This window comes from Sebastes fasciatus, chromosome 8 (genome assembly GCF_043250625.1).
Source record: "Sebastes fasciatus isolate fSebFas1 chromosome 8, fSebFas1.pri, whole genome shotgun sequence".
NCBI classification, from domain to species: domain Eukaryota; kingdom Metazoa; phylum Chordata; class Actinopteri; order Perciformes; family Sebastidae; genus Sebastes; species Sebastes fasciatus.
Window position 1 is genome coordinate 32717438 of NC_133802.1, and position 25399 is coordinate 32742836.

A 25399-nucleotide genomic window follows, 5' to 3' on the forward strand; every position below is an offset into this window, starting at 1 on the left:
AAAGTGAGATTTCCTTGTCTTTTATATTATAAAGCAGGTTTAAGTGCTTTATAAATACTGTTAAACTATCAAAACGCTCAATGTACGGAGAAGCACACGCAGCCCATATTCAGAAATTGCGCGTTTGAAACAAGCCGTTAGGATTTCTGTCCATTTGTGATGTCACAAATATACAATATATAAATCATTACACGGTTTTAAACGTAAACATTCTAAATGTGTCCCAGTTTATTTCCTGACTCAGTCTGTATGTAAATAACACCACCTGACAGGAAGTAAACATGGACCCAAACTGTTGCCTAGCAACGCAATTCTGTTGCAATTCCATTGAAATGCACTACAATGGAGCGTTTCAGACAGAGGGTGAATGCAGGTATATTTAGGCAGACGGTATGTGGAAAATAATGTGTTTTCTGAACATTACAGTAAACATGTTCGAGTAGAAACACAAAATACAAGTATGAACCTGAAAATGAGCACGATATGGGACCTTTAAAATGAAGGGTAACTTTAAAAAAAAAAAAAAAGTGCTTTGTCAGTGAAGAAGTCCAAATTGTCCTGCTCTGTTGTGACAATCGCAACGTCAAAGAATGTGAGAGAGCAATTAATACAACTTTACAACCATTTCAGATTTTGAAGGGATTCACTCTGAGGGATAGTTTCAGCTTTGCAGAATCACCCGATAGACCGATCTAATGAGTGGGTTTGTGTTTCTAAAGCTCTCTCTGTAGTATTCAAAGACAAATTAGAATAAAACAGCACTCCAGCAGGAATCTAGTACTTCACCGGGACACAAATTATGTCAATAATGTTTGCAGCATTCGACTGCATTACAAGTACATTGAACAGTTCAAGTATTTATCGTCTTATTTTGAAAGCGGGTGTTTAAACCTCTCAACCACAATCAGCACTCAGATCTCTGGAATAGCAGCGCTGGAAAGGCCTCGGAGGGTTGTCAAGTGAGTCAGAAGATATTATTTTACTACTATTACATAATACAGAATACTATTTACAGCTTAAAACCAGTAGTCTGGTGCACCGTCCTGCACATCTGTCCAGTTATTATAGGTTTATTTTGTAGATATAACAGCATGGCTCTAAGGAGGGCAGTGTCGGCCTGTCAGTTGGCCAGTCAGTTGATCCATCGATTGGTCCGTCACTTGACCTGTCAGCTGGTCTGTCAATTGGTCCGTCAGTTGGTCTGTCACCTGGCCAGTCACCTGGCATGTCACCTGGCATGTCAGTTGGCCCGTCAGTTGGTCTGACAGTTGGCCTGTCAGTTGGCCTGTCAGTTGCTTTGTCAGTTGGTCTGTCAGTTGATCTGTCAGTTGGTCTGACAGTTGCTTTGTCAGTTGGTTTGTCAGTTGGTCTGCCAGTTGGCCTGCCAGTTGGTCTGCCAGTTGCTCTGTCAGTTGGTTTGTCAGTTGGTCAGTCAATTTGTCTGCCAGTTGGCCTGACAGTTGGTCTGCCAGTTGGTCTGTCAGTTGGTCTGTCATTTAGTTTGTGAGTTGGTCTGACAGTTGGTCTGTCAGTTGACCAGTCAGTTGGTTTGTCAGTTGGCCTGACAGTTGGTCTGGCATTCAGCCTGTCAGTTGGTCTGTCAGTTGACCAGTCAGTTGGCCTGACAGTTGGTCTGTCAGTTGGTCAGTCAATTTGTCTGCCAGTTGGCCTGCCAGTTGGTCTGTCATATTTAGTTTGTCAGTTGGTCTGACAGTTGGTCTGTCAGTTGGTCTGTCATTCAGCCTGTCAGTTGGTCTATCAGTTGGTCTGTCATTTAGTTTGTCAGTTGGTCTGACAGTTGGTCTGTCATTTAGTTTGTCAGTTCGTCTGTAATTCAGCCTGTCAGTTGGTCTGTCATTTAGTTTGTCAGTTGGTCTGACAGTTGGTCTGTCATTTAGTTTGTCAGTTCGTCTGTCATTCAGCCTGTCAGTTGGTCTATCAGTTGACCAGTCAATTGGTCTGACAGTTGGTTTGTCAGTTGGTCTGTCAGTTGACCAGTCAGTTGGTCTGTCAGTTAATGTCTCTCAAGTGTCTAAGTTCAGCTTCACACAGCCGTTAGCATGGCTGTAGACTGTTGTTAGAATCCTGTACCTGCTGCAGGCAACACCTCTGGCTAATAACTACAAAATAAATCTCACTGTGCAACCTTTCCTGCTAAACACTGAGAGTGCTTCAGTGGTCTCATCACAGCTATAAATAACAGACCGACCCTTGACTCCCATCATCTCTGGCGGGCCCCACAATGCCTCGGTTTCTCGCTAAGGGCCACCCTGCTCCTTCCACCCAGGCAACTGACAATGTGCCCTTGAATGGACCACCTCCTTACCCGCTGCCACGCCGGCTAACCTCCTCACTTTACCCCCCCGGCTTTACAACTGTGCTGCCATCTGTCTGTAGCCCCGCTGCCTCGGGGGCCCAGGCACAGTCAGGGCACACAGCTAACAACTCACAGGGAGAGAGGAGAGGAGCAGAAGAGGCTGAAGACACGTAAAATGAAAAGAGTATGAATGGCTTAAATCAAGAAAGTGTAGAGTGATTAATTAAAGTAGAAGCAGAGAGAACACCTTCACAAAATGACTCTATTCAGCCTGTCTCATAAAGCTTTCTTTCCTCTATGAGATGTACGGATTTGCATATCCAGTCACCATATTCATCGAACTGTGTTTGAACAATACATAAATAATAAAATGACTAATGAGTAAAAGATATTTCTTCTCTTCAGGATGGTAAATTCATTAGACAAAGGACAGTAACTACCACTGAAGACGCAGAGGTCATGTCCTTGTATTTCTATTTGTTTTTCCATTTTTCATACAACAATGTTCTTCATTAGGCGGGGAAAGAATAGTCGTGTCTCAAATAAAAGCCCAATCTAGAGTACAACAATCTCATTTTCGCATCCTACCCTGAATTAAATTATTAATTTGAAAGAATAAATTGTATACCCATTTGAGGGGTCCATATCAACCCGTATAAATAAATTATGGCCTAAAGCAGGGGTCAGCAACCTTTACTATCAAAAGAGCCTTTTTAGGCAAAAAAAGAAATAGAAAATCTGTCTGGAGCCGCAAAACATTTGAGCATTGTGATGAAGGGAACACAGTTTATAGTCTAAGTATATAGAATATAAGTCTAATACAGTGAGGGCCCATGAGCAAATATACGACGGAGTATTAGGGCCACATTGAGGGGGAAAAAACTGAGATTTCAAGAATAAAGTTGTAATATTATGAGAATAAAGTCATAACTTAACGAGAAAAAAAGAAAATAACACATAAAATTTCTACTTTATAATATTATGTCTTTATTCTCATAACAATACGTCTTTTTTCCAGTAAACCTATGACTTTATTCTCGTAATATTATGACTTTATTCTCGTAATATTATGACTTTATTCTCGTAATATTATGACTTTATTCTCGAAATCTCAGATTAATTTATTTTTCCTCAATGTGGCCCTAATACTCCGTCATACCATAGACCTGCAACAATGATAAATAAAAAATTTAAATGTAGACACAAAACAGTTATTCATTTCCATTTTTATAAATCCACAGGGAGCCACTGGAGAGGAGCTAAAGAGCCTCATGTGGCTCCAGAGACGCAGGTTTCAGACCTCTGGCCTAAAGGAACCACACTAGCTGTGCTCCTCAGGTAAACATGTTTAAATGACGCATCCAAACATGTGTTTTTGTGAACCGTTTAGGATTGAAACTCATTTCTGGGAAAAACTGAGTGTCGTGGTGTAAGGCTACATGAGTCTACAAAGGTCAAGCCTCCAGATCATCAAAGTGATTACAGCCCAAGTGTGAAACTCCAGCGTGTGGGCTACTGGCATCAAGGAGAGTGAAATGATGTCAGTGAAGCCAGCAACCAATAGGAAACGCCCGGGGCCCTTGTTTGTTACCATATGTTGGTGTTGAGAATGAGGACTAGTGGGTGGCTTTGAGTGTGTGTAAGCCTTTGCTGCAGCATCAACAACAAGAACTAAGAATCTAGTTCATTCTCAGTTTCTGACGAAAGGCTGTTTCTCTCTTTTAACTCTGCAGTTTGTGTGGACATAGACGGATGTTGGGACGCGTACAAAGTGATTTAGATTTTAGTGGTGATTGCTTGAAAGTTCTTAATGGCTGTTTTGTCAAAACTGAATTAGCCTCATCAGTTATCAGCGAGTGCATATTATTAATATGTGTTATTTAAAGCTAGGCTAGTCAATTTATTTCAGAAGCATTTGTTGAAATTCTCTTAACACCCCGACGGCAATCAATAAATCAAATGCTCTGACAAAAAAAGGAAAACAATGGGCCTTTTGCAGGACGGTAATCAGTGGGAAACATGAAGTCTGAGAAGTGAAGCCAATGCTGAAGTGCCTTAAACTGTCATTCTTTCTAACAGCCAGCAGGGGGCGACTCCTCTGGTTGCTAAAAGAAGTCTGATTGTATAGAAGTCTATGAGAAAATGAGTCTACTTCTCACTTGATTTATTACCTCAGTAAACATTGTAAACATGAGTTTATGGTCTCAATCACTAGTTTCAAGTCTTCTTCAATACAGCATGATGTTCATTTAGTAAATTATGGTCCCATTTAGAGTCAGATAGACCATAAAGCAGGGGATGCTTTAGGGCGGGGCTACCTTGTGATTGATAGGTCGCTACCACGGCGTTGTCTGGTCTGGGAGTTGGCCGTGTTTTAGACTTACAACTTTAACCCTTTCACAGTGTGTTTTCAGTTCATGAAAGTTAATTAGAACATTTTTGGTCGACTAAAAATGTCTTATTCAGCGTTTGGTTGTCGTGTCACTTCTGGTTGCTAAAAAAAACAAGGATGACGACGGCCAAAATGCCGAACTCGAGGCTTCAAAACTGTAGTCCACAAACCAATGGGTGACGTCGCGGTGACTACGTCCACTTCTTATATAGTCTAGAACTATAATAAGCCCGTCAACTCTGCACGTGCACTCATTGCGCGTCACTGGAGTCTTCCACAAGCTGCTAGCTTATAGCTGTGAGAACTAACAATAGCCATGTTTGTGTGTTACGTTCATTATGATAAAGCTAGGTGTTTTCCTACATGTGAATGGGACATGCGGTGGTTGGATACGGTTAGCGGTGACAACGATGCGCTGCGCTCCTCTCCCCAACGCTCTCTCGTGGACTTGTCCTCCAGCAGTATCAGGCAGTGTGCGTTCATGTGTTCATGTGGCTTAAAATAAGTACATAAACTAAGTCAAATGAATACGGCAAACATGTCACAAACGTCACAAAAAAAAAAAAGACAAAACACCGGTTTAAAACACTGGTAAAAAATTTGTGTTTGTTGGACCAAACCACCTCCCAACCACCCACCATAAGTCAGTGTCTTTCACGCTTTTTATTCTACATCACTAGCTCTGACTGTAGGATATTTACGCGGATGGTGCAGTGGTTAGCACATGTGAGTGTAAATGGTTGTCTGTCTCTATGTGTCATCCCTGTGATGGCCTGGCGACCTGTCCAGGGTGTACCCCGCCTTCGCCCAATGTCGGCTGGGTTCGGCTCCAGCCCCCCCCCCCCCCCCCCGCGACCCCTAACGGGATAAGCGGTTGCAGATGGATGGATGGCATTTACATTTCAGTCAGTACAGACTACATGGCGTACAAATGACACGGTAAAAGCAAGAAAGGCGTTTGTATTGCACGCTAAATGCCTTGCGAATTATCGTGACATTCCTTTGACTTCTTGTGCGAATGGGCTGGATTTTATACCTCAATATTATTTTACTCATCATGGAAGCACAGTTTGCTACTCAGCCTGTGTTACTGTATAACGTCTTCTGTGACTCTGGAGGAGCTTTGTCAATCTAATAAAAATGACCCTCGTCAGGGTTATGTGGGTTCAGCTTGGAGATTTCAAACTTTTAACTGGGGGCATGGCGACTCATACTTACTGCTAATAGTCAGGATGTCTCTCTGTTCCCTCACAACTCCGCCAACTTTAGTGCTATAATACCTCTTTAAAGCAAAACATTTTCATTTAATTTACAGTGAATGATGCTAAAACTTCAATCTCTTGATGGAATTGTACAATATTATGAATAATCATCTTGTTTTTTCAAAGCTTGGTTTAATAAGCAACAATCAAAGTTAAAATTATTCTTCTTAGTTATTATTTATCAAGAGTGTAACAGTCAAAAACTCCTCTGCTTCATCAGGACTGTGCGGGGGTGGAAACAACACACCAACTGTCATCACGTTTTGATTTAAACATCTTTTTCCAACTGGGCCTCGCCCACTTCAAACCAGATGAGAACAGCACAGACAACAAAAACACAAATACAGAAATCTCAAATGAAATAACCAAAACTGTTTCAAGTCCTTAAATTCATATTCTTTTTTTTTTTTTTATTCTAAGAAGTTTATGTTTGTTAGGTAAAGAAATAATAATAATAAAATTAAGTGGAAAGGGACTGAATAAAAGCGAGTTTAAGAAAACGTGTAGCACTGCTTGTGCAGAACAACTCAAACTATGGACGACTTACACACATGACACATTTACACGCAGACACGCCTCTGCCTTTCAACCCAAAAAAAGACGAGCTATCTTTGACCAACTGTGAAAAGCCGTCAAATCCACCCAGTGGGCCACAAATGTTCCTGCTAAAATGTCTTTTCCTGTCACCCACACACAATAGGGCGAGCCTCGGAAGATGTCGCTCCAACCTGCTCACCCAACAACAACAACAACAACAACCACCAGAAGAAGAAGAAGAAGAAGACCCTGAATGTGTCCAGGAAGTCTTCCAGTTTTGGGCAACGTTCCCGTCATAAGAAATCTCCATCAAAAAGCTCCGTCCAATCAGGTAATGGAAGTCTTGGTTCACCCTTTGTACCTTGGGCTGTTCTCCCAGTCTATCACAATAATCTGCGAGATTCATATTGACTCATTCAGCTCAGTTTATATCTTCAAAAGTGCTGCTTGTAAAAGATTAGCCTTTTCACAGAGTTTATTTATAAAGTCACACTTTTAGACCCTGACAACTAAAAAGTGGCGTGCGGCCTTGTGTGTGTTTCAAAAGACTTTCCCAGCAACAAAAATGTCACACTTTCAATCCTGCAACAGGATATTTAAGCGTCCTTGAACAATACGCTGAACAGACTATTTTTTTTTTAATTCTTCGATTTAACAGCGGATGTAAATGTGAGCACTCATTGCTTCCTTCCTGGAAGCAGCCGGCACTCTCACAGTTTATGCTCAGGTGAGTTAGCCGTGGGTCTTCAATGGGGCGTGGGCGTTCTCAGTCAACGAGGCCAGTTATAGATTCCAGTATCAGAGTCAGGTGGGTGAGCAGTGGTGTGTAATTTGTTCCTGTTATTCCCACTGATTTAGGTCAGTGCCTGAAACATTTATATAAAGCATACGGAGTGTGTGTGTGAGACAGAGAGGGAGAGAGAGAGCATGTGAGAGTAAATATTCGCTGCACCCACAATCTGTGCGACTACACCGAGTGTGTGCACACGTTTTTGTGTCTGCACTTGATACAGAAGCTGATAGCTCAGTTCCACCAGGTTCCCGCCGCTCTGCAGGGACGGGAACGCATCACGGTCTCCAGGCAGGAAAGACAACGGTACAAATCACCAACTGTTAGCGCTGTTAATCTCCACGCGAGATCCCACGGCAAGGATGCCACTACTCGCATTTGTATTCCCTCAAGTGTGCGAGCGTGGGACGGTTTGGGCCCATTAAAAAAAACAACTTGATGTACCAGGCGTAGTGTACAGAGGTGTGTGTGCAAAGCTGCTGCTCCTCAAGGGTAACACAAAGTAAAAATAGCATGACATTTTTCATCATGTTATTGTCCGAAAAAGCTGCGTCCATCCCATGTGCTCAAATAGATCACGCCCGGCCAGGATGAACAGCAGCTCAGTCCACTAAATGTCCAGTTACCTCATTTGTCACGGACATACGGATATACTTAAACACACCAGGCGTTACATGCATGTCATTATACCGTGTAATAACCATGTCAAATAGCCATCTCATGCATATCATGGAAGACATACTGAGGACATGGGGGTCAAACAAATACGCAGCCTGCTGGTTCTGTTGAGCGACCAGAGACAGGAAATGTGATGTGTGTGTGTGTGTGTGTGCGTAATATACAGTATATTAGTAAAACCAGTCATGCAGTTACAATCACGGCCTTAGTAATTGAAGATAAGCTTCTGCTCCCACACAGATTTTATGCTACATTTCTTAAAGTAAAATATTGATTTAAGCATCCAGCTCAATTATAAACACAATAGCATGACCTTTCCTTCTCCTTAGATCCAGATCTAGATTTTGTATCTCTTGCTTGAAATGATGTCAACACAGTGGGGCTGCATGATATGAGATATGTAAGGGATAATGTACAGCAAGCCGGTTATTGAAACCAAGACAGGGCGATGCCGCACGGGTCTCTCATCGCCCTGAAGGGGATTCTTTCACAACAATGACCCACTAGCTGGACATTATCCCGCTTATTACACAGCTATTTACTGAAGAAATCGATAATTTGAGACAAAAACGGTCCGCTAGAGTCCGACATCAGAACTCGTTGGTATTCCTGTCTGTTTCTCGATGCTGGGAGCGAGCCGATCACATACTTGCCAACCCTCCCGTTTTTCATTGCCCTCTCCCGGTTTCCTCCCGGGGTCACATTTCTCCCGTATTTCTCCCGATTTATGCCTTTTAGTTATCTCAACCTGTTTCTGGAACTGAGCAGTGTGTATAATCCCTACTGTTTCCACCCGGACGACAATAGAACTAAACCAACTGTCGTTTCCCGGCGGGAGAGAGATGTCTACGTTCGCGACACAGCGCAGTTTGAGTCCAAGTTTAAGCTGCGCTCGCCACAGCGTGCAGCGTGCAGCGCCCAAAGCCCAAAGCCCAACTTTGGGCAGCGAAAAGTCGTCGTTCCATGGCGCTAGCCGTTGGAAATAACGGGTTTCAGAGTGCAGTGGTGTCGTTGTCACGTTGTGTCTGAGCAAAAATAAATAAAAACTGATGAATATTAGTTTATGTCAGAGATTCGCACGCCAAGTTCACACCAGAAGGGCGAAATATTCAGTTGTCTTTCCTGGGAGTTAAAGGTAAACATAAAAAAGTTTAACATAAAAATGCTGTTGCAGTGTATTTATTATTTTATTATTTTCATTCTTTTAAAGTCACCACTCACATTTTTGGCAAGGTTGGCAAGTATGGCTGACATCACCTACTGTAAGTAATACACTGACTGAGGATGAGTACCTCATCCAAGTCCTTTGCGATGTGTTTATTGTGCAAGTTGACATCGCGATGACAATAATACAACGCTATATTGTGCAGCCCTGGTCAACAGAAAGAAAACAAAAATGTTGTTGTATTGAAAATTAGTTTTTGTTCTGGAGCAGAGATGAGTCAGTCCTACAGCGGAGTGTGTTGAGTGTGTTGTGAGAGCTGTCTGGGGCTGATGGCAGACAGGAAAACTGTCCACAAAAGACTTTGCCCAGTTACACAAACACGTTCACTTTGTGTGACCACACAACAAGCTTCCCGCTGAGGGATGCTGTCCTGGTGAAAGAAGACATTATGTGGTGGTAGTGGAAGAACAGGTCTGGGCCATGTGATGAATCAGCGTTGACGGAGAAGTTGCTAGAAGCCACTCCCTCATCAATAATGAGCACACACTCAGTACTACAGGCTTGGCCACAGTTCTAATAGAAGTTTTAATGGGATTGGATTTGAGCTCTTTTGGCTTATATGGATGTATGGGATGATTAAATTAAATGGAATTTGTGCCTGGATCTGCACAATGTGCTTTCCTCATTAATGTGTCATCGGTGCAAAAGAAGAAAAAAAAAAAATGCCGGGTTTCTTTCCCAGCAGATCAAGAGAGGCGGCTGACTTATCAGCACACAGAACACGGCGCTGCTCGGTTCAGCAGCCTGCTGCAGTGTGAAGGCTGGAGCTGTCCGTGGTGCTGAAACTCACTCTGCTATATAACACCAGAAAAACTCAAGTCCAACATCACTCCCTATTAACACCCTAGAACAATGTATTCCCCTTCCACCATTTTATTTGAGTTTTCATATTCTCAGTGTAAAAAATGATCCACGTTATCGCCCTCAAAAACGTTCATATTGTAACAATATAATAATATAATATCCACTAGATGCGTTCACAGTAGTGGGGCTGCAGCTAATGATTGTTTTTAATATTGATGAATCCGCTGATTATTTTTAGGGCTGTCCTCGAGCAAAAATATTCTTAAAGGGACTGTATGTAACTTTTTTACACATATAAATCTTTTTTTATTGCCAGTGTGTGAACAGGTTGTAAACTAATCTAAGAAATGAGACCTTCCGCGACTCTCTGGGTTTCCTCTATCAGCCTGTAGACTGATTTTAAAGTGATGAACCCGGGCCCGTTTATACGGGGAAAATCCAACGGATGTGACGTCATGTGCACTCGCGAGTGCCTTTATTATCAGCTCCGCTTACAGGGCTAACAGTGTGCAACCACAGCTAATGTTGATGGAGTCCATGAACGCCAATAAACAACCAGCCCCTACTACAACTCAGACTCCCAACACAAAACTCCACAGAAGCAGAAAAAAACAGAGTTATTAGCTAGTTGAAGCCCGTCTTGCAAAACAGGAATGTGACCGACGTCGGGGGAAAACTAGGATCAACATCGGCCGGGCCTTCGATTCATGGTGGGACCTTTGTTTATGAGCATAAGCGCGAGCAACAGGACGCTGACTGTCGTTGACTTAGCGGCCACTGGTGTCACTGTTAACAAGCCATTTCGGATTCTTAAATAGAGTCCCTCAACTAACACTCACGATTTTGTCGACTAATCAATTAGTTGATTTAATCGACAGAATCATACAAAAGCACCACTTTAAATCTTGTGTTCACCAGAGATGTGCTCATAAGTTTCTCAGACATAAGTAATTCAGCATGAATAAAAGCATAAAACTATAAAGACTAAAGACTAATTATTTTCTTGGTTGATAAATGAATCGTATGAAAGTCAAAAAAGCGAATCTCTAGTTCCCAGAGTGACGTCAGACGAAAGGTCGACAACCCAAATCAATCTACAATAATAAAGAAACAGAAAAGCAGCAGATCGTCTCATTGGAGCAGCTGGAAGCAGATAAATGTCTGACGTTTTTGCCTGATAAATGACTGGAGCGATTAATCATTTCATCTCTACACCACGGATTATTAGTTATGTGACAATGATGGAGCAAAATGGTCCATAAATCATAAAGTGTAATTCTGCAAATGTGAATTGATTATTTTGGGGTTCTGGACTCGTAGTCAGACAAAACAAAGCAATTTAAATACGTCACCACGGGCTCTGGGAATTAATAATGGACATTTTGCCCTCTTCTCTAAAACATTTTATTGGCAAAATGTAATTTATTAATCAAAAATATAATCAAAATATGAATAACTAATGAAAATAGTAGTGTAGTGCTTTGTGAATGTCTAGTGACAATAATTGTACCTTATATAGTGGACTTAAATCCTCCCACAATGCAACCTAATTAGTAGTATCCTCTTCATGGTCACTAACCAAGATTTATCTCCCATCATGCATTGTGCAGAGAGGGAAAACAGGTGTATTTAGACGGCTGCCAGGTGAGAGGAAGCTGACATTAGTAGCATCTGAAATCGTTTTTTGACATAAGTCAGCCCGTTCACACGAAAAGGCGTATGAATTCCACGATAATGTGGCGTGTCATTTGTACGGCATGTATTCTGTACTGACTTTGATGTAAACGCATCCGCGTAAATATGCTACGCTCAGAGCTAGTGATGTAGAATAAAAAGTGAGAAAGACTGCTGATGGCGGGCGGAAGGGGAGGGGAGGAGGAGGATGGGTCCAGTTAGTCTTAGTCTCTTAGTCCAACAAACACAGGACTTTCAACTAGGGGACCGGTGTTCAAGACCGCTGTTTAGTTCTGTAAGTTACATTAGTGACGTTTGTGACGTGTTTTGTCTTATTATTTTTAGCCCAACCATGACGTTTCTCCTAAACCTTACTAAGTGATTCTGTTGCCTGAACCTAACTGCCAACGTCACCGTAGTTTTGTTGCGTGGCGTACAAATGACACGCAAAAAAGGCTTAAATGCGAATGCAATTAAATGTAGCAAAAATTATATTAAAAATAAATATAGCCATTAATTAATTGATAAAATGTGACATAAATTGATATTTCTGTTTTGATTTGCTTCTTTATTTATTCATCTTTTATTAATTCCCTTATTTATTTACCCTTATTTTTATTAATTTTTAAATGTATTTATTAATTTATCCAGGTATTAGTTCCCTTATTTGTTTACACTTCTGTTTAATTTTCCCTTTTATTTATTTATTTATTCTTATTAATATTTAAATGTATTTATTTATTTTTGTATTTATTTTTGATTTATTCTATATATATTTTTTAATTGATTTATTTTATTTATGCACAATTTTCCCTTTGCGTTTCACCCCTTTAGCTACATTTAATGGCATATTTATTTATTTATTTCACCTTCGATAGATTGATTAACAGTTGTTCAAAACCTGAATCTACTCCTCCTGTCGACAGATGTCTTGGGGGATCAATATGTGAAACTCACACGTACATGTTGTGGAATTTTCCTTTGATCGATGCTATGTACTTTTCCCTATACATTTCAAATAGCGTAAAGTACTGAATGTTATAGTATAATGAAGGGAATATTGAATGAGCCCAAAGAGGCTCTGCTCCTCCACTCACTTCCCTCTCAGCTCCTCTATTTACCTCAGACACCATCAGTCCAAAAACACAATGAAAAGCTTCGATTCATTTCCTTTTTATGACTGTATTACTTCTAGCACCGTTATCTGATCTGTCTACGTATTTAATTTACCGTCTCCTGAGAGGCCCAGGCGGAGATGTTCAATAACACTGTAGTGTAAGAGCCCATCAAACACTCTTATGGAGGGCCTCACACCACTTCCTCTCATCTCTGCGGTCAGTCTCATCATACCTCCAATACTACTTTAGAAGCTTTACCTGCCTTCTTCTTCTACTCTCACTCCATCTTTAATGTATGCCTCCTTCCTGCCTGTCCCCTTATTTGTTTCTCCGTCCCAGACAGGAGCGTTTATCGGTGATGGGGCCCGGGACTCCCCTATGGCCCTCTTCATCTATCTCTGACTGAATCTGGCAGCTTCGTTAGGAGAGAGGAGACACGGCGGCTGTGAACAGGTGTGTGGACACAATACATCGATTTATGTGTGTGAGAGAGGAAGAGAGTGCTGCTGCTGTGGATGTTACAAACATACTGAGCAAGAAGATAAATAGGATAAAGCACCTATAATCACTATTTTTATGTTGATAGTAAATCACATAAATACTTGAATGAGAGAAGAGTTTCATGAAATGATGAACCCGCAGAGAAATATCACCCGATTCTGCAGGTCCCTCCAGCTGGAGCTTTACAGCATCTTATAGCTCATCGTTCTAGTTTTATGGCTTTTAATGCACTCTTACCGCGCTCATAGAATCATTTTTGGCAGCTCTAAAAACCCAACTCTACACTACCTGCCCAGCACCAAACAGTAGACAGACAAAGTTAGCGACTAGCCGGTATGGCTGCACAATTAATCTACAATTAATCTACAATTAATCGCGATCACGATTTTAATAGCCCACGATATTGATGTTTAAAATGCTCCGCTCATAGAAAACTCTGCTGCATAAATCGAGCGCTTCCTAAACAGCTAGAGATGAACCGTCAATCAGCAGCTGGTCGAAGTCGGCTGGTTTTCAGCAGACTCATAGATAAGTTTTTTTGTTTTGCTGGTCTCACACACACACACACACACACACACACACGTGTAACCGCCGCATGATGGGCAATGATAAATTAAGATTAAGATGTAGTTTTTGGTGAGAAACAAGGTTTTCACAGCAATATAAAAATAGATATTAGAGAAGAAATATAACTTCCTAAACAGCTTATAATATATAATTAGAACTACTAATGCCAAGATTTTTTTTTTTTAATCAAAGCTAATAGCTAAATATAAATACAATCATTTTCTTTCCTAATCATTTGAATTGTGTAAGCAAATAACCACAATAGATGACAATAACAGGTAAAAAGATAATATTTCTAATTTTTGACAGTTGGAATGTAGCACGACATGGAAGTGAAAGCAGCGCTCTGTTTATTTAAAATGTAAAATTGCAATTGAAATATTTTGTCCCTTAAATCAATGAATAATCGTGATCTCAATATTGATAAAAAATATCCGTTATTATCATTTTGGTCATAATCGTGCAGCCCTACTAGCCGGCGAACACAGAGGAGCATTTATCAATCAATCAATCAATCAAACTTTATCTCTATAGCACCTTTCAAAGAAGTCGAATGCAATTCAAAGTGCTGTGCAGACGATTGACAAATATAGAGTGTTAAAAAAGGATTTAGAGACTAAAACTTTGCAAATTTCCCCTCTGTGGGACTAATAAAGGAATATCTTAATGCACACCAAAACAACCAATATAAAAGTTCATAGAATAAGAAAGCAATAAAAGATGGGTATTTAAGATAATAAAAAATAAATAGAATACAAGGAAATAAAAATAAAAACAAAATTATGAAACTTCACAAAATAAGTAAATTGTATTAAAATAATAAAATTTTAATAAAATAAAATAGAATAAAAGAGATAATAATGATCAGCAATACAATGTTGATTAAATAAAATAGAGTAAAATAAACACTGTAATGATGATGATAAATAAAATAAGTATTAAAAATAAAAACAATAAAATTATAAAACTTTAGCAGCTAAAGCGGCAGATATTTTTCTCAGGAGTTGGTGGAGACCAAAAACAGAGTTAAAAGAGAGTGAATATTTAGCCCCCAAGTCAGCTATTGCAGGTTTAAATAAATTAGCAGGGGGTAGAAATTAATAAAATTGAGGAAAATGTAAAAACAGGAATATGGCTTTCCTGGTTTAAAGGATATAAATGATGGTTTTGGCATGTTGTAGCATATTAATCATAAATCACATACATTTTACATCACTGCTCAACATTATAAGTGTTGTGCAGCCTTTCAATGCTAAAATAATTAAATCAAAGAGTTTCAAACATATCAAGCAAAAATATTTGACTCTTCCTATTTTTGTGAATTTAATATCTTTGGGTTTTAAACTGTCAGATGAAACAACCTGATTTGAAAGCATCACCAAGGGGAATTTAAGGGGCATTTTCTTCCTCTTTTGTTACGTTTCACTGACTACACAACTGATGGTTTGATCAAAAAATAATAAAGAGATTAATCAATGATGAAGATAGCTGCACCTACAAGAAAAATGTCCATGCATGCTTATTGTTTGTCTTTCATCAGGTTTAATCTTCATCTTAAGGATGTCATGTTTTTCAGCAGATCGGTCGTGTAAATCTCGGATATCAGAGTTTCACTGAACGCACCGACAAGTAGGCGTTTCTTTCCAGAGCATTACCTGCTCACAACGATAACTGAACTTAATAAATCCAACCAAATGTTCCCCGTGATGGCTGATCCATCTCAAGCAAGCACCTTAAAAGTCTCTGCAAGTGGATTCTCATATGTTTATTGCCCTGAACGGCTGCCTGGAAGAAATAAATCAATCCAAAAAAATGTATGAAATGCAAAAACGAAAAAGGTGAGTAAATGAGAAAATAAATCCCTGGGGGAGAAGATCATATAGGCTAGACTGAGGTAAAAAAGAGGAATTCAGTATATCACTTTAAGGTCGACATAGGATCCGTGGAGAACTGGTGCTCATGCAGAGGCACACAGCCTCTTTGTTAATGGCCTCCTGTAGACTATCCATCATCTCACCGTGGCCGGTTAGCAACAGGGACAACTTCTTGGCTTTTTTTCAACTAAAGCTGCCTCCTCCTCCTCCTCATCATCATCTCTTTCTCTCCTTACTCCCTCTCCTCCATCTCCTCTCTGACTCACTTATTCAGCCTCATCTCCTTTTCCTTCTCCTTCCCTCCAAAAAAAATGTTGCACAGCCTCGATACCCAGAGGAGTTTCCTCTCTTTGCTCTTTACCCTTCACAGCAATAGCGGAGCATGCAACTTCCTGAACTCCATTTAACCTCAGCCTTTAAAAGGCTAAGTAGCTCCGTTACATCCTGCCTTTTGACAGGTGTTTGAGGGGCTGCTCTCTGTTCTCCGAGGTGCTGTCTGCTCAACTGCCTGACTGTCTCGTTTCTAGCATATTCCGGCTGTAATTGTTTTCATTGCACGAGTCTGCACAGAACCTGCCAGTTCTCCTGCAGATCAATGCACACTTGGATGCACACGCCCCGGAAAATAAAAAAAATCATGCAGACACGCAGGTGTATGCACGCAAACAACAGGCGCAGCCACACATGCCTCAAACCCTGTCAAATGCCTAATCTGCTCCCACAGGGAGCAGGCATGATGTAGGGCTTTTTGTTGTTGTTGTCGTCATTTTTCGTGCTCCATTTTCATGGGCGGCTGAAAGACAGTGAAGGCGTCCACAGAGAGCAGAGCTCAACAAGGCGTCCAGATGCAGCTTATCCCCCATTCACTACTCAGCGGTCGAGGATGTGACGTTTACAGTTGGTACAACATGTTACAGACCGAGAGAGAGAGAAAGGAAGACTAACACAAAGCAAACACATTTGCTGGCTCCGGCTTCTCAAATGTGAGCGTTGTGCTGCTTTTCTGTTTTATATCATTGTAAATTGAATATCCTTGGGTTTTGGGACAGTTGATTAGACAGAAACAAGACTAGTTCGTGATGAAATTGTGATGGCTATTGTGACCAAGTTATTTCTCCACGATTCTCTGACATTTTACAGACTTAACTAAAAAATAATGAATAGATGTTAGGCCCCATCTAAGAGACAATGACGAAGAGATTTGTCATCCAGTAGAGACATTGCTATTCAATTTCCTACAAAGGTATTCTGTTAATATCTCTGGTGGAATTAGACCACTGTAGGCAGTGTTGCAGATCAGCAGCTCTGCTTTATGGCAATATCTATTTTCTATCAATGTGATGAAGTGATTGTCAAGTATTTAATACTCTTGATTAGCCAAAACAAAGACCTTCCTTACTTGTTATTTTAACTGTTCAAAGGAACAGTGTGTAACATTTTGGGGGATCTATTAGCAGAAATGGAATATAGTATTAATAACTATGTTTTCTTTAGTGTATAATCACCTGAAACTAAGAATCAATGTGTTTTTGTCAGCACAGAATGAGTCCTTCATATCTACATAGGGAGCGGGTCCTCTTCACGGAGTCCGCCATGTACTTACATTTGGGTACTCGCCGATACCGAGTACCGATACGAGTACTTCTTTGTGCCAAAAGACCCTCGTTAACAGCCAGCTGGAGGGTTTGAGCGACACACGGCAGGCTGGGGAGTCCCGCATACGAGGCGGTGCGCCCCGATCGTCACTAGGTCGGCTTGGAAAGGCTCGGGGCGAAGGTGCTTCCCGGGGCCGTGGCCAAGGTGTCACCGGGGCGGACTGTCCTTAGTGCGCCCCAACCGCGTCATGCCCCCAGGGCGGGGCTCGGCCACGTAAAACGCGCTCGGGGTCTGCGGCGATGTCGGCAACCCACCCGACCCGTCTTGAAAGGCGGACCGAGGAGTCTAACGCACGCGTGAGTCAGACAATGCAAGCAAAACCTGAAAGATGCTGACGAGAGGTTAACGTCACGCTGCCGTAAAGTTGTATCGGAGCCGTTTTGCGAGTACGAGTACATTAGCACAGTATTGGACCCGATACCTGATACCTGATACCGGTATCGGTGCATCCCTAGTTTCTACAGTAGCCCAGAACGGACAAATCAAACAATGGTACCGTGTAAAACCGTTGTACCGCCAGCAGCCGTCTGACCTCCGTTGAAGTAGTGTTATTATGGTTTTGCACTTGGCGGCTCACGTTACTGCAGTGTTCGAAAGAGAGGAGTGAGCGGAGGGGTACTCGGTTGGTTGTAATCTGCAACCACACTACTAGATGCCGCCAAATCCTACACACTGGACCTTTTAAACACTTCTCATTGAATTGCCAAAATCCTGACAGCATCAATAATTAAATGGGTGATGAATTAATGGAAAAAAACCAACATGAAAAAGTAAGAAGAGCATTGATTATCCAAGAATTCAACTGGAGGGATGAACACCGCTCCTTAAAGCGTGGAGAACACTCTGATGACTGTGAAGGCCGCAGCACGATTCACATCATTTTAATGAAACCATTTAGTGACTCCTCGGGCCCCGTATATATTTTTTAAATCATTTATTCAGATTTCTACATACATAGGCGACTCTTGCGGTATAAAATAACATAATGTTATAGAACATTTTTATTCATATCGCCCACTCTCACCAAGGGCAATAAACTATAAAATGACTGAATGAGTCAGTGCTTGTAGTCGTGCGGCTGACGGATATGTATCACTATCTTAAAGTGCCTCGCAGTCTTCTGCTTCCCACAGACTCAACTACATCAATTAATAATAACGGTAAACGTTTCATGATGGCGAGGGCAACCAGGAAGCTGCTCTCAGACTCTGGATGGTTTAGATGGATAGAGTGTTTGTCTCCTTGGCCTCTGCGGGGACCTCTATAGCATCATGGAGGAGAGAAATGAATAGCTACTACTAACAGGTGGCCTTGACTGACTCACAGTCCCTTAAGGCTGACCATGACGAATGAGTCGTGATGCCGGCGTGAATTACAGCTCCGCTACTGGAAATAGGAAGTAAGACCTTAATGAGGCTTCATGTAGGTGGCGGTGCAGGTGGTTTCTTCTGAAGACTACAATGAACGATTATTTTCATGGTCGGTTAATCTGTCGGTTATTTTCTCGATTCATTTGGTCTATAAAATGTCACCAAAGATTTTAAATAATAATAAAACAAAATTCACCATTTTCTGACATTTTATAGACCAAACAACAAATCCATTAATTGAGAAAATAATCAACAGATTAATCAACAATGAAAATAATCGTTAGCTGCAGCCCTCCTTTAGTTTATAAAATGCCATAAAAGGACTAAAAAATGCATAATTTCCTAGAGGCAAAGTAGATGTCTTCAGACTGCTCGTTTTGTCTGACCAACAGTCCAAAACCCCCAAATAATTCAATGTACAATGATATAAAACAGAGAAAAGCAGCATATGCTCGTCTTTGAGAAGTGGGGACTAAAAAATGTTCGGCATTTTTGCTCCGTAAATTATAAATGGAAGAAATAAAAGATCAAAGTTATTGTAATTAGACTTTTATCAATTCTTTGATGAATCGACTAATCGTTTCAGTAAGAGCTGCAACTAAGTTATTTTTTTGGGGCATTTTTATTGACAGTACAGTGGATAGAGTCTTGGAAAGGGGAGAGAGAGAGAGAGTGGATGCAGAAAGGGCCACAGGCCAGATTCAAACCCGGGCCACCGCGGTTAGAACTGAGCTAACCAGGCGCCCCTAACATACTTTTTTAATGGATTAGTTGATTTAAAGGGAATATACTGTATGTAAGAATCAGAAAATGTCTTGTTAACAGCGACACCTGTGGCCGGTAAGTCAACGAAAGTCAGCGTCGTGTTGCTCGCGCTTGTGCTCGCTCTACATAGACATGAACGAGCATCGCTCAAAACAGTGAGGAGACACACGTCAGCTAAAAGCACAAATTCACTCTATATTTCAGCTGCTTGGCAGTAATGTTAGCTGACCAGACGAAGGTCTCTCCATTAATCACTGCTGATCCTAGTGTTGGCTTTTCCTACTTCAGCCTCCCGACCGCGGCCGGAGGGAACAGGGGAGACACCGGAGTTTTGGTCGGAGACGATAACGTTTCTCGCTGTGGAGCCCCGTCACTTCACAAGACACGGGAAACCTCTGTTGGTCTGGAGGAGCTGCAGCAGTTATTTCTGCACCAACGTCCATTGTACATTCACTAGATATTCTCAGAGCTACTAACTCTTCTGCAGTGTGTAGTGTGCGTGCATGCACGTGAGAGCGGAGCGAGAACGAGTGCGGTGTGTGAGTGAAGGCAGGCAGGCAGAGGAGCAGAGTTCAGCAGAGACTCCGGTCCTGGAGACCAAAGCTACGGTCTCCTCCGCGTCCTCCGACCACGGCCAACACTGTTTTGCAAAACGGGCTTCACTAGATAGAACTTTGCTGTTTTGGAGCTTCCGTGTAGTTTGTGTTGGAGTCTCGTCTGAACAGCGTAGCAACACACGAGCGCGCATGGGACACCAACCCGTAATTATTTATACGTGTAAGAAGTTACAAACAGTCCCTTTTAATCTACAGATATGTAAACCTGAGTTTCTCCACCACTTTAAATCTTGTGTTTATCGGAGATGTGCACAGAAGTTTCTTAGAAATAAGTCATTCAGCATGAAAAAAACGACTAATCGGCTAAAGAAATCTTAGACCAGAACAACCGATTAGTCGACTAATCGACTAAGCGGTGTGGCAGCCCTGAGAGGAACTCTTTTCTGGTGTCTGATTCTCTCTTCTTCCTGCTTTTTTTAGACTTCTCACCTCTCAGCCACTGTTGCTCTCGCTGTTGTGTTTTATCCACTTAACACATGTGATCCACGGCTGAATGCAACAAGTTCACACCCCGTTTATAGACTCTAGACGAGGTTGAAATATCATTCAGAAAAACAGAGGGAATAGAAAAAGTTATTTTGGGAATTACGCTTGTTATATTTATACGCTTCTTGCTGAAAGTTGGTTGAGAAGATCGGTACCACTCTTTATCTGTTGAGAGGTGTTAATCTTCTCCAGATCCGAGGGTGATAGATAAATGCAGAGTAAGCAGATAGATAGATATAGATTGATTTTTGATTGGTTCGTGGAGTATGTGTGCATAAGCTGCAGTTTTGTATTAATGTACGAACGCTTAAATACGTCCATATTTTCGTTTCATTCTACAACAACTCATTCGAATCAAAGAGTATAGAAGCAAAGAGATGAAACCATAGGCACAGTTTGAACTTTAAGGTCGGGGGTTCACAAAAAAAAGAATCTAGAGAGAGTGTAATGTGTACAACGCAGAGAGGTCTAATGTATTGGGATGCTGTGTAGCCGACATATTACACCCTCCAAACAGAATGTGACGCGAGCAAGTGTCAGTGTCAAAATCAGTTTGATTACATTGTTTTCTATTGGAATGAACTAACTGTCCAGGAGTGACGAAGCGCTGCGCAACGCGACGTTTTGAGCTGAACTTTTGTCGGATGCTGTTTCTGATTTGTGAAGTTGAAATGAGAAGATATCTGATACGATACCTCCTCATTTCATTACAAACACCTAAATAAGGAGGCGGCTGGCTGGAGGGAGATCACATGAAAGTCTACTGAGGTTGACTGTATTGTCATTTTCAGTAAATATCGCAGCATAAAACCTGTTTTCTGTTTTAAAAACACACACATCGGAAGATAGCAAGTATCACCCATCTCTTAAGTGATTACGTCTCCAGACTGATCTTGACCGTACAGCTGATAGGTACGTTGTTTGTCTACATGGCGTAACAGGAAGTGCATATTTAACGGTGTGTGGACAGAGAGTGTCCGATGTTATTAGGCTATAAGTAAAGGGAAAAAACACAAATCTATCTTATCTTTTTGGTTTCTAATTCTGTCAATAAGACAACACAACAAGGTTGATATAATTCATCATTACAGTAAATTATTAGTTCTACGTTATTATAAAAAATATAGATGCATGTCTAGGTGGTTCAGTGAGCCTCTGAACCAACGGAAACTGCACCTGTGGACAAAACTCCGGTGTTTTTTGTGCCGCTGCCGCCATTTTCTGCACTAAAAACGCTTATTATATTTTAAATATTTTTATTGTTCAACACAGGCCATTTCGTTACGATATGACAATAAAATAGAAATCATTTTGTTTTACTTTTGTACGGCTCTTTTTAGGCGGACGTTTTATTGGCAGCCAGTAATCGCCTTCAGTCCAAAATGGCGGAAGCGTAGCTTTGTTGCTGTGCGCTGATGTTGCAACGGAACAAACAGTTGACTCTCTCACTTCTTGGTGATAAACATTCTTTGTTCAAATCTTAAATTAGATTCTAAATTCAGAGCATGATTGAGGGATTGTTTCCACGCAGCTCTCAACATGGGGACGGCTGAGCTGGCGGCTGGGCAGCTAATGGTGCTAACAACGCTAACAGTGCTAACAACGTCAACAGTGCTGACAGTGTTAACCTGGGGGGCGCCATATGAGTGCAGTGCAGAGTGGCGGCGATTAGCTAGCCAGTGGGGCACGCTCACAGTTACTCACATGCTATAAACAAAGCACAGAGAAGCTCAAATTACAACACACACAGAGGGTGACTTCATTCTCTGCTCAGGTAGACATCACTCCTCTATATCTCTACATAGCTACTAGTTGTTTGCTGCTGTATTAATGCTCTGGATATCTCGAAAAACCAGCTTGCTTTTTTCACACATTATGTAAGGAATTCCTGCGGCACTAGTACCATTTTGCATCCATTATTACTTCTTCATTTTAAACAAGGCCTCGTTAAATGGGGAGCACGTTATATAAGACCCACTGAGTCAGATATTTCCCGTATTTACTCATCGAGGCCTGAGAATAAGGGAGGTATTATGTACAAGACATTGCTCTGGTTTGGGGTGAGTCATGGTCACGGCTCAATATCAGCTCTCTCAGGGTTTTTGATGTATCTCCTTGTTCATTAGGGGGGGGGGCTCCACTTATACCTGCAATCCTCGGAGACTCTTCTGATGTCAGATCTGAGAGGATTATCCAGGTATCAGTGAGACCGGCGGGAGAGGAGGAGACAGGATGAGACCTAAAAGATCACCGATCAGTGGGCACTCATGGTAAGAGAGACACTGTCCCTATAACCCAACAAATTGGGTCCGACGGGCTTAAACCGCCGTGTGAGCGGAGATCCACCGTGGTGAAGTCGCCTTGAGCAAGATGAGGAATTCCTGTGAGCTCTCAGGACGCTGTTCTTTCATTCACTCTGCTCTGTGACTTCTCAAGAGGGAGGGAGGGCAGGTGAAAAGAGATTTTCTTCATGAATTATTACAGCATTTTGAGAGTGGTTGGTCATTTGCATCTATACAGTAATGCTGAAACTAGAGCTGCAACAAGTAATCGATTATCAGCTATGAAATTAATCAACTATTTTGATAATCGATTTCAGTTCGAGTCATTTTTTAAGAAAAAATCCTCTGATTCCAGCTTCTTAAATGTGAATATTTTCTTGTTTCTTTCCTCCTCTATGACGGTAAACTGAACATCTTTGAGTTATGGACAAAACGAGACATTTGAGGACATCATCTTGGACTTTAAGAAACACTGATCAACATTTTTCACCATTTTCTGACATTTTATAGACCAAACAACTGATCGATTAATCGAGAAAATAATCAACAGATTAATCGACAATGAAAATAAATGACTAGTTACAATAACTTTGATAATTTATTTCTTAATTTCACAATTTAGGGAGCAAAAATGCCAAACATTTTTTAGTTCCCACTTCTCAAGGAGGAGGATATGCTGCTTTTCTCTGTTTTATATCGTTGTACATTGAATATTTTTTGGTTTTGGACTGTTGGTCGGACAAAACAAGTAATCTCAAGACATCTACTTATGCTTTTTTATTTTTTTATGACATTTTATAGACTAAAATATTTATTGTTTAATCAAAAAGGCTTAAACAGGTCAACCGATGATAGAAATATGCGTTAGTTGTAGCTGTATCGGCACGGTATTTGTGTATTTATGAGGGCTGTGTATTGACAAGAACCTGGCGATACGATACGTATCATGATACAGGGGTAATGACTCAATGCATTGCGATATAGTGCCAACTGTAAGAATCAGAACAGTGGAATCTGCATTTGCATTCGTCACAGTCCCTGTAACATCCAAGCATTACTTTTTTTGCAATCTGAGCCAAATCTTTGCATGTATACTATTAATTAAGTGTTTTTGAGAATCAATACAGTATCACAAAACATAATATCGCAATACTATACGGTGTATCAATATCTTCTTAGACCTCTAGCATTTATACCAAATGACTGATATTCCCATTCTACTTTCTCCTGATATGTGTGTTGGGCAACTCTTTCCAAACTTCCTGCCTGAGTTGTTTTCACCAGAGCTTCTCTATCTGTGTACAGAACCCTGTCTTTCTGTAGGACAGAGGAATTACGTAGTGGGGATGAAGCCAGAGGGACAGCCCTGCTTGGACACGCTCCCTGTCCGCTTCAAGGTGTCCTCTCCACACCATTACCTCGGTCGACACTCTGCGATGACTAAGTGGAAGTTTGAGTGAAAGTGACATTTTATTAGCAGCAGAATCTAAAGGGGGTCCTTGTCTGAACAAACTGACTAAACAAGTTTTTATACTGCTGCTGCTGTTAACCGGACTTATGTTCCTATATAAGTGAGGTATAAATCAGCAGCTCAGAGGATGTCTCCATTCAGTTTCCACAAGATAAAGGAGTCTAGCAACAATGAGAGTAGAGCCGCAAAGATTAAACAATTAGCTGTCAACTAATTAAATTAATCACCAACTATTTTGATAATTGATTAATCGGTTTGTGTAATTTTCTAAGAAAAAAAAAGTCAAAATTCTCTGATTTCAGCTTCTTAAATGTGAATATTTTCTGGTTTCTTTCCTCCTCTATGACGATAAACTGAATATCTTTGAGTTGTGGACAAAACGAGACATTTGAGGACGTCATCTTCGACATTTTTCACCATTTTTTGGACCAACAAAACGAATCGATTAATCGAGAAAATAATCGACAGATTAATCAACAATGAAAATAATCGTTAATTACAGCCCATAGCTGAAACGATTAATAAAATAATTGATAAACAAAAGTAGTAACAATAACTTTTATGATTTATTTCATAATTTAAAAATTTAGGGATCAAAAATCCCAAACAATATACATAATTTTAGGTTGAATATTTTTGGGTTTTGGACTGCTCATCAGATAAAACAAGACATTTGAGGACGCTGTCTTGGGCTTTGGGAAACACTGATCGACATTTTTCACCATTTTCTGACATTTTATAGACCAAACAACTAATCGATTAATCCAGAAAATAATCGACAATGAAAACAGTCGTTGGTCGCAGCCCTAAATGAGAGAAAACATTATCAGAGTTGAGCCTAAACACTTTGAAATGTTATTCCACACAGGATCTGGCAGATTATAACTTCTCCCGTGTGCCAAGCGTGTAGGATTGCTTTGGAGGCCGACACAATGACACGAATGTCCCTCTCTAGAGCCAGTTATTGTAAGAGTAGAGCGCTTAGAGTGTGTGTGTACGTGGGAAGTGAGTGG

At 40.9% G+C, this 25399-nt stretch overlaps 1 protein-coding gene and 1 long non-coding RNA gene across 5 annotated transcripts in view; one reads left to right on the plus strand and one right to left on the minus strand.

Moving 5' to 3' along the window:
* The window catches only part of phactr3a (phosphatase and actin regulator 3a), a 51652-nt gene that overhangs the window by 22199 nt on the left and 4054 nt on the right, over positions 1 to 25399 (minus strand). The window contains exon 1 of one of the 3 annotated variants that reach the window (XM_074645156.1): positions 2210 to 2324. The exons of the other annotated variants lie outside the window; for them this stretch is intronic. Coding sequence (XP_074501257.1) covers positions 2210 to 2225 — 16 coding nt within the window. The 5' untranslated portion in view covers positions 2226 to 2324. Of the gene's footprint in view, positions 1 to 2209; positions 2325 to 25399 lie in introns of those variants that run through there. 3 annotated transcript variants of the gene reach the window in all.
* LOC141773279 (uncharacterized) lies at positions 794 to 17173 on the plus strand. 2 transcript variants are annotated; one of them, XR_012595061.1, is made up of 4 exons: positions 794 to 959; positions 6672 to 6839; positions 13137 to 13250; positions 15445 to 17173. It is a non-coding gene; the product is annotated as an uncharacterized LOC141773279 (long non-coding RNA). The 2 variants fall into 2 exon arrangements; XR_012595060.1 differs by lacking the exon at positions 15445 to 17173 and having other exon boundaries at positions 802 to 959; positions 13137 to 13763.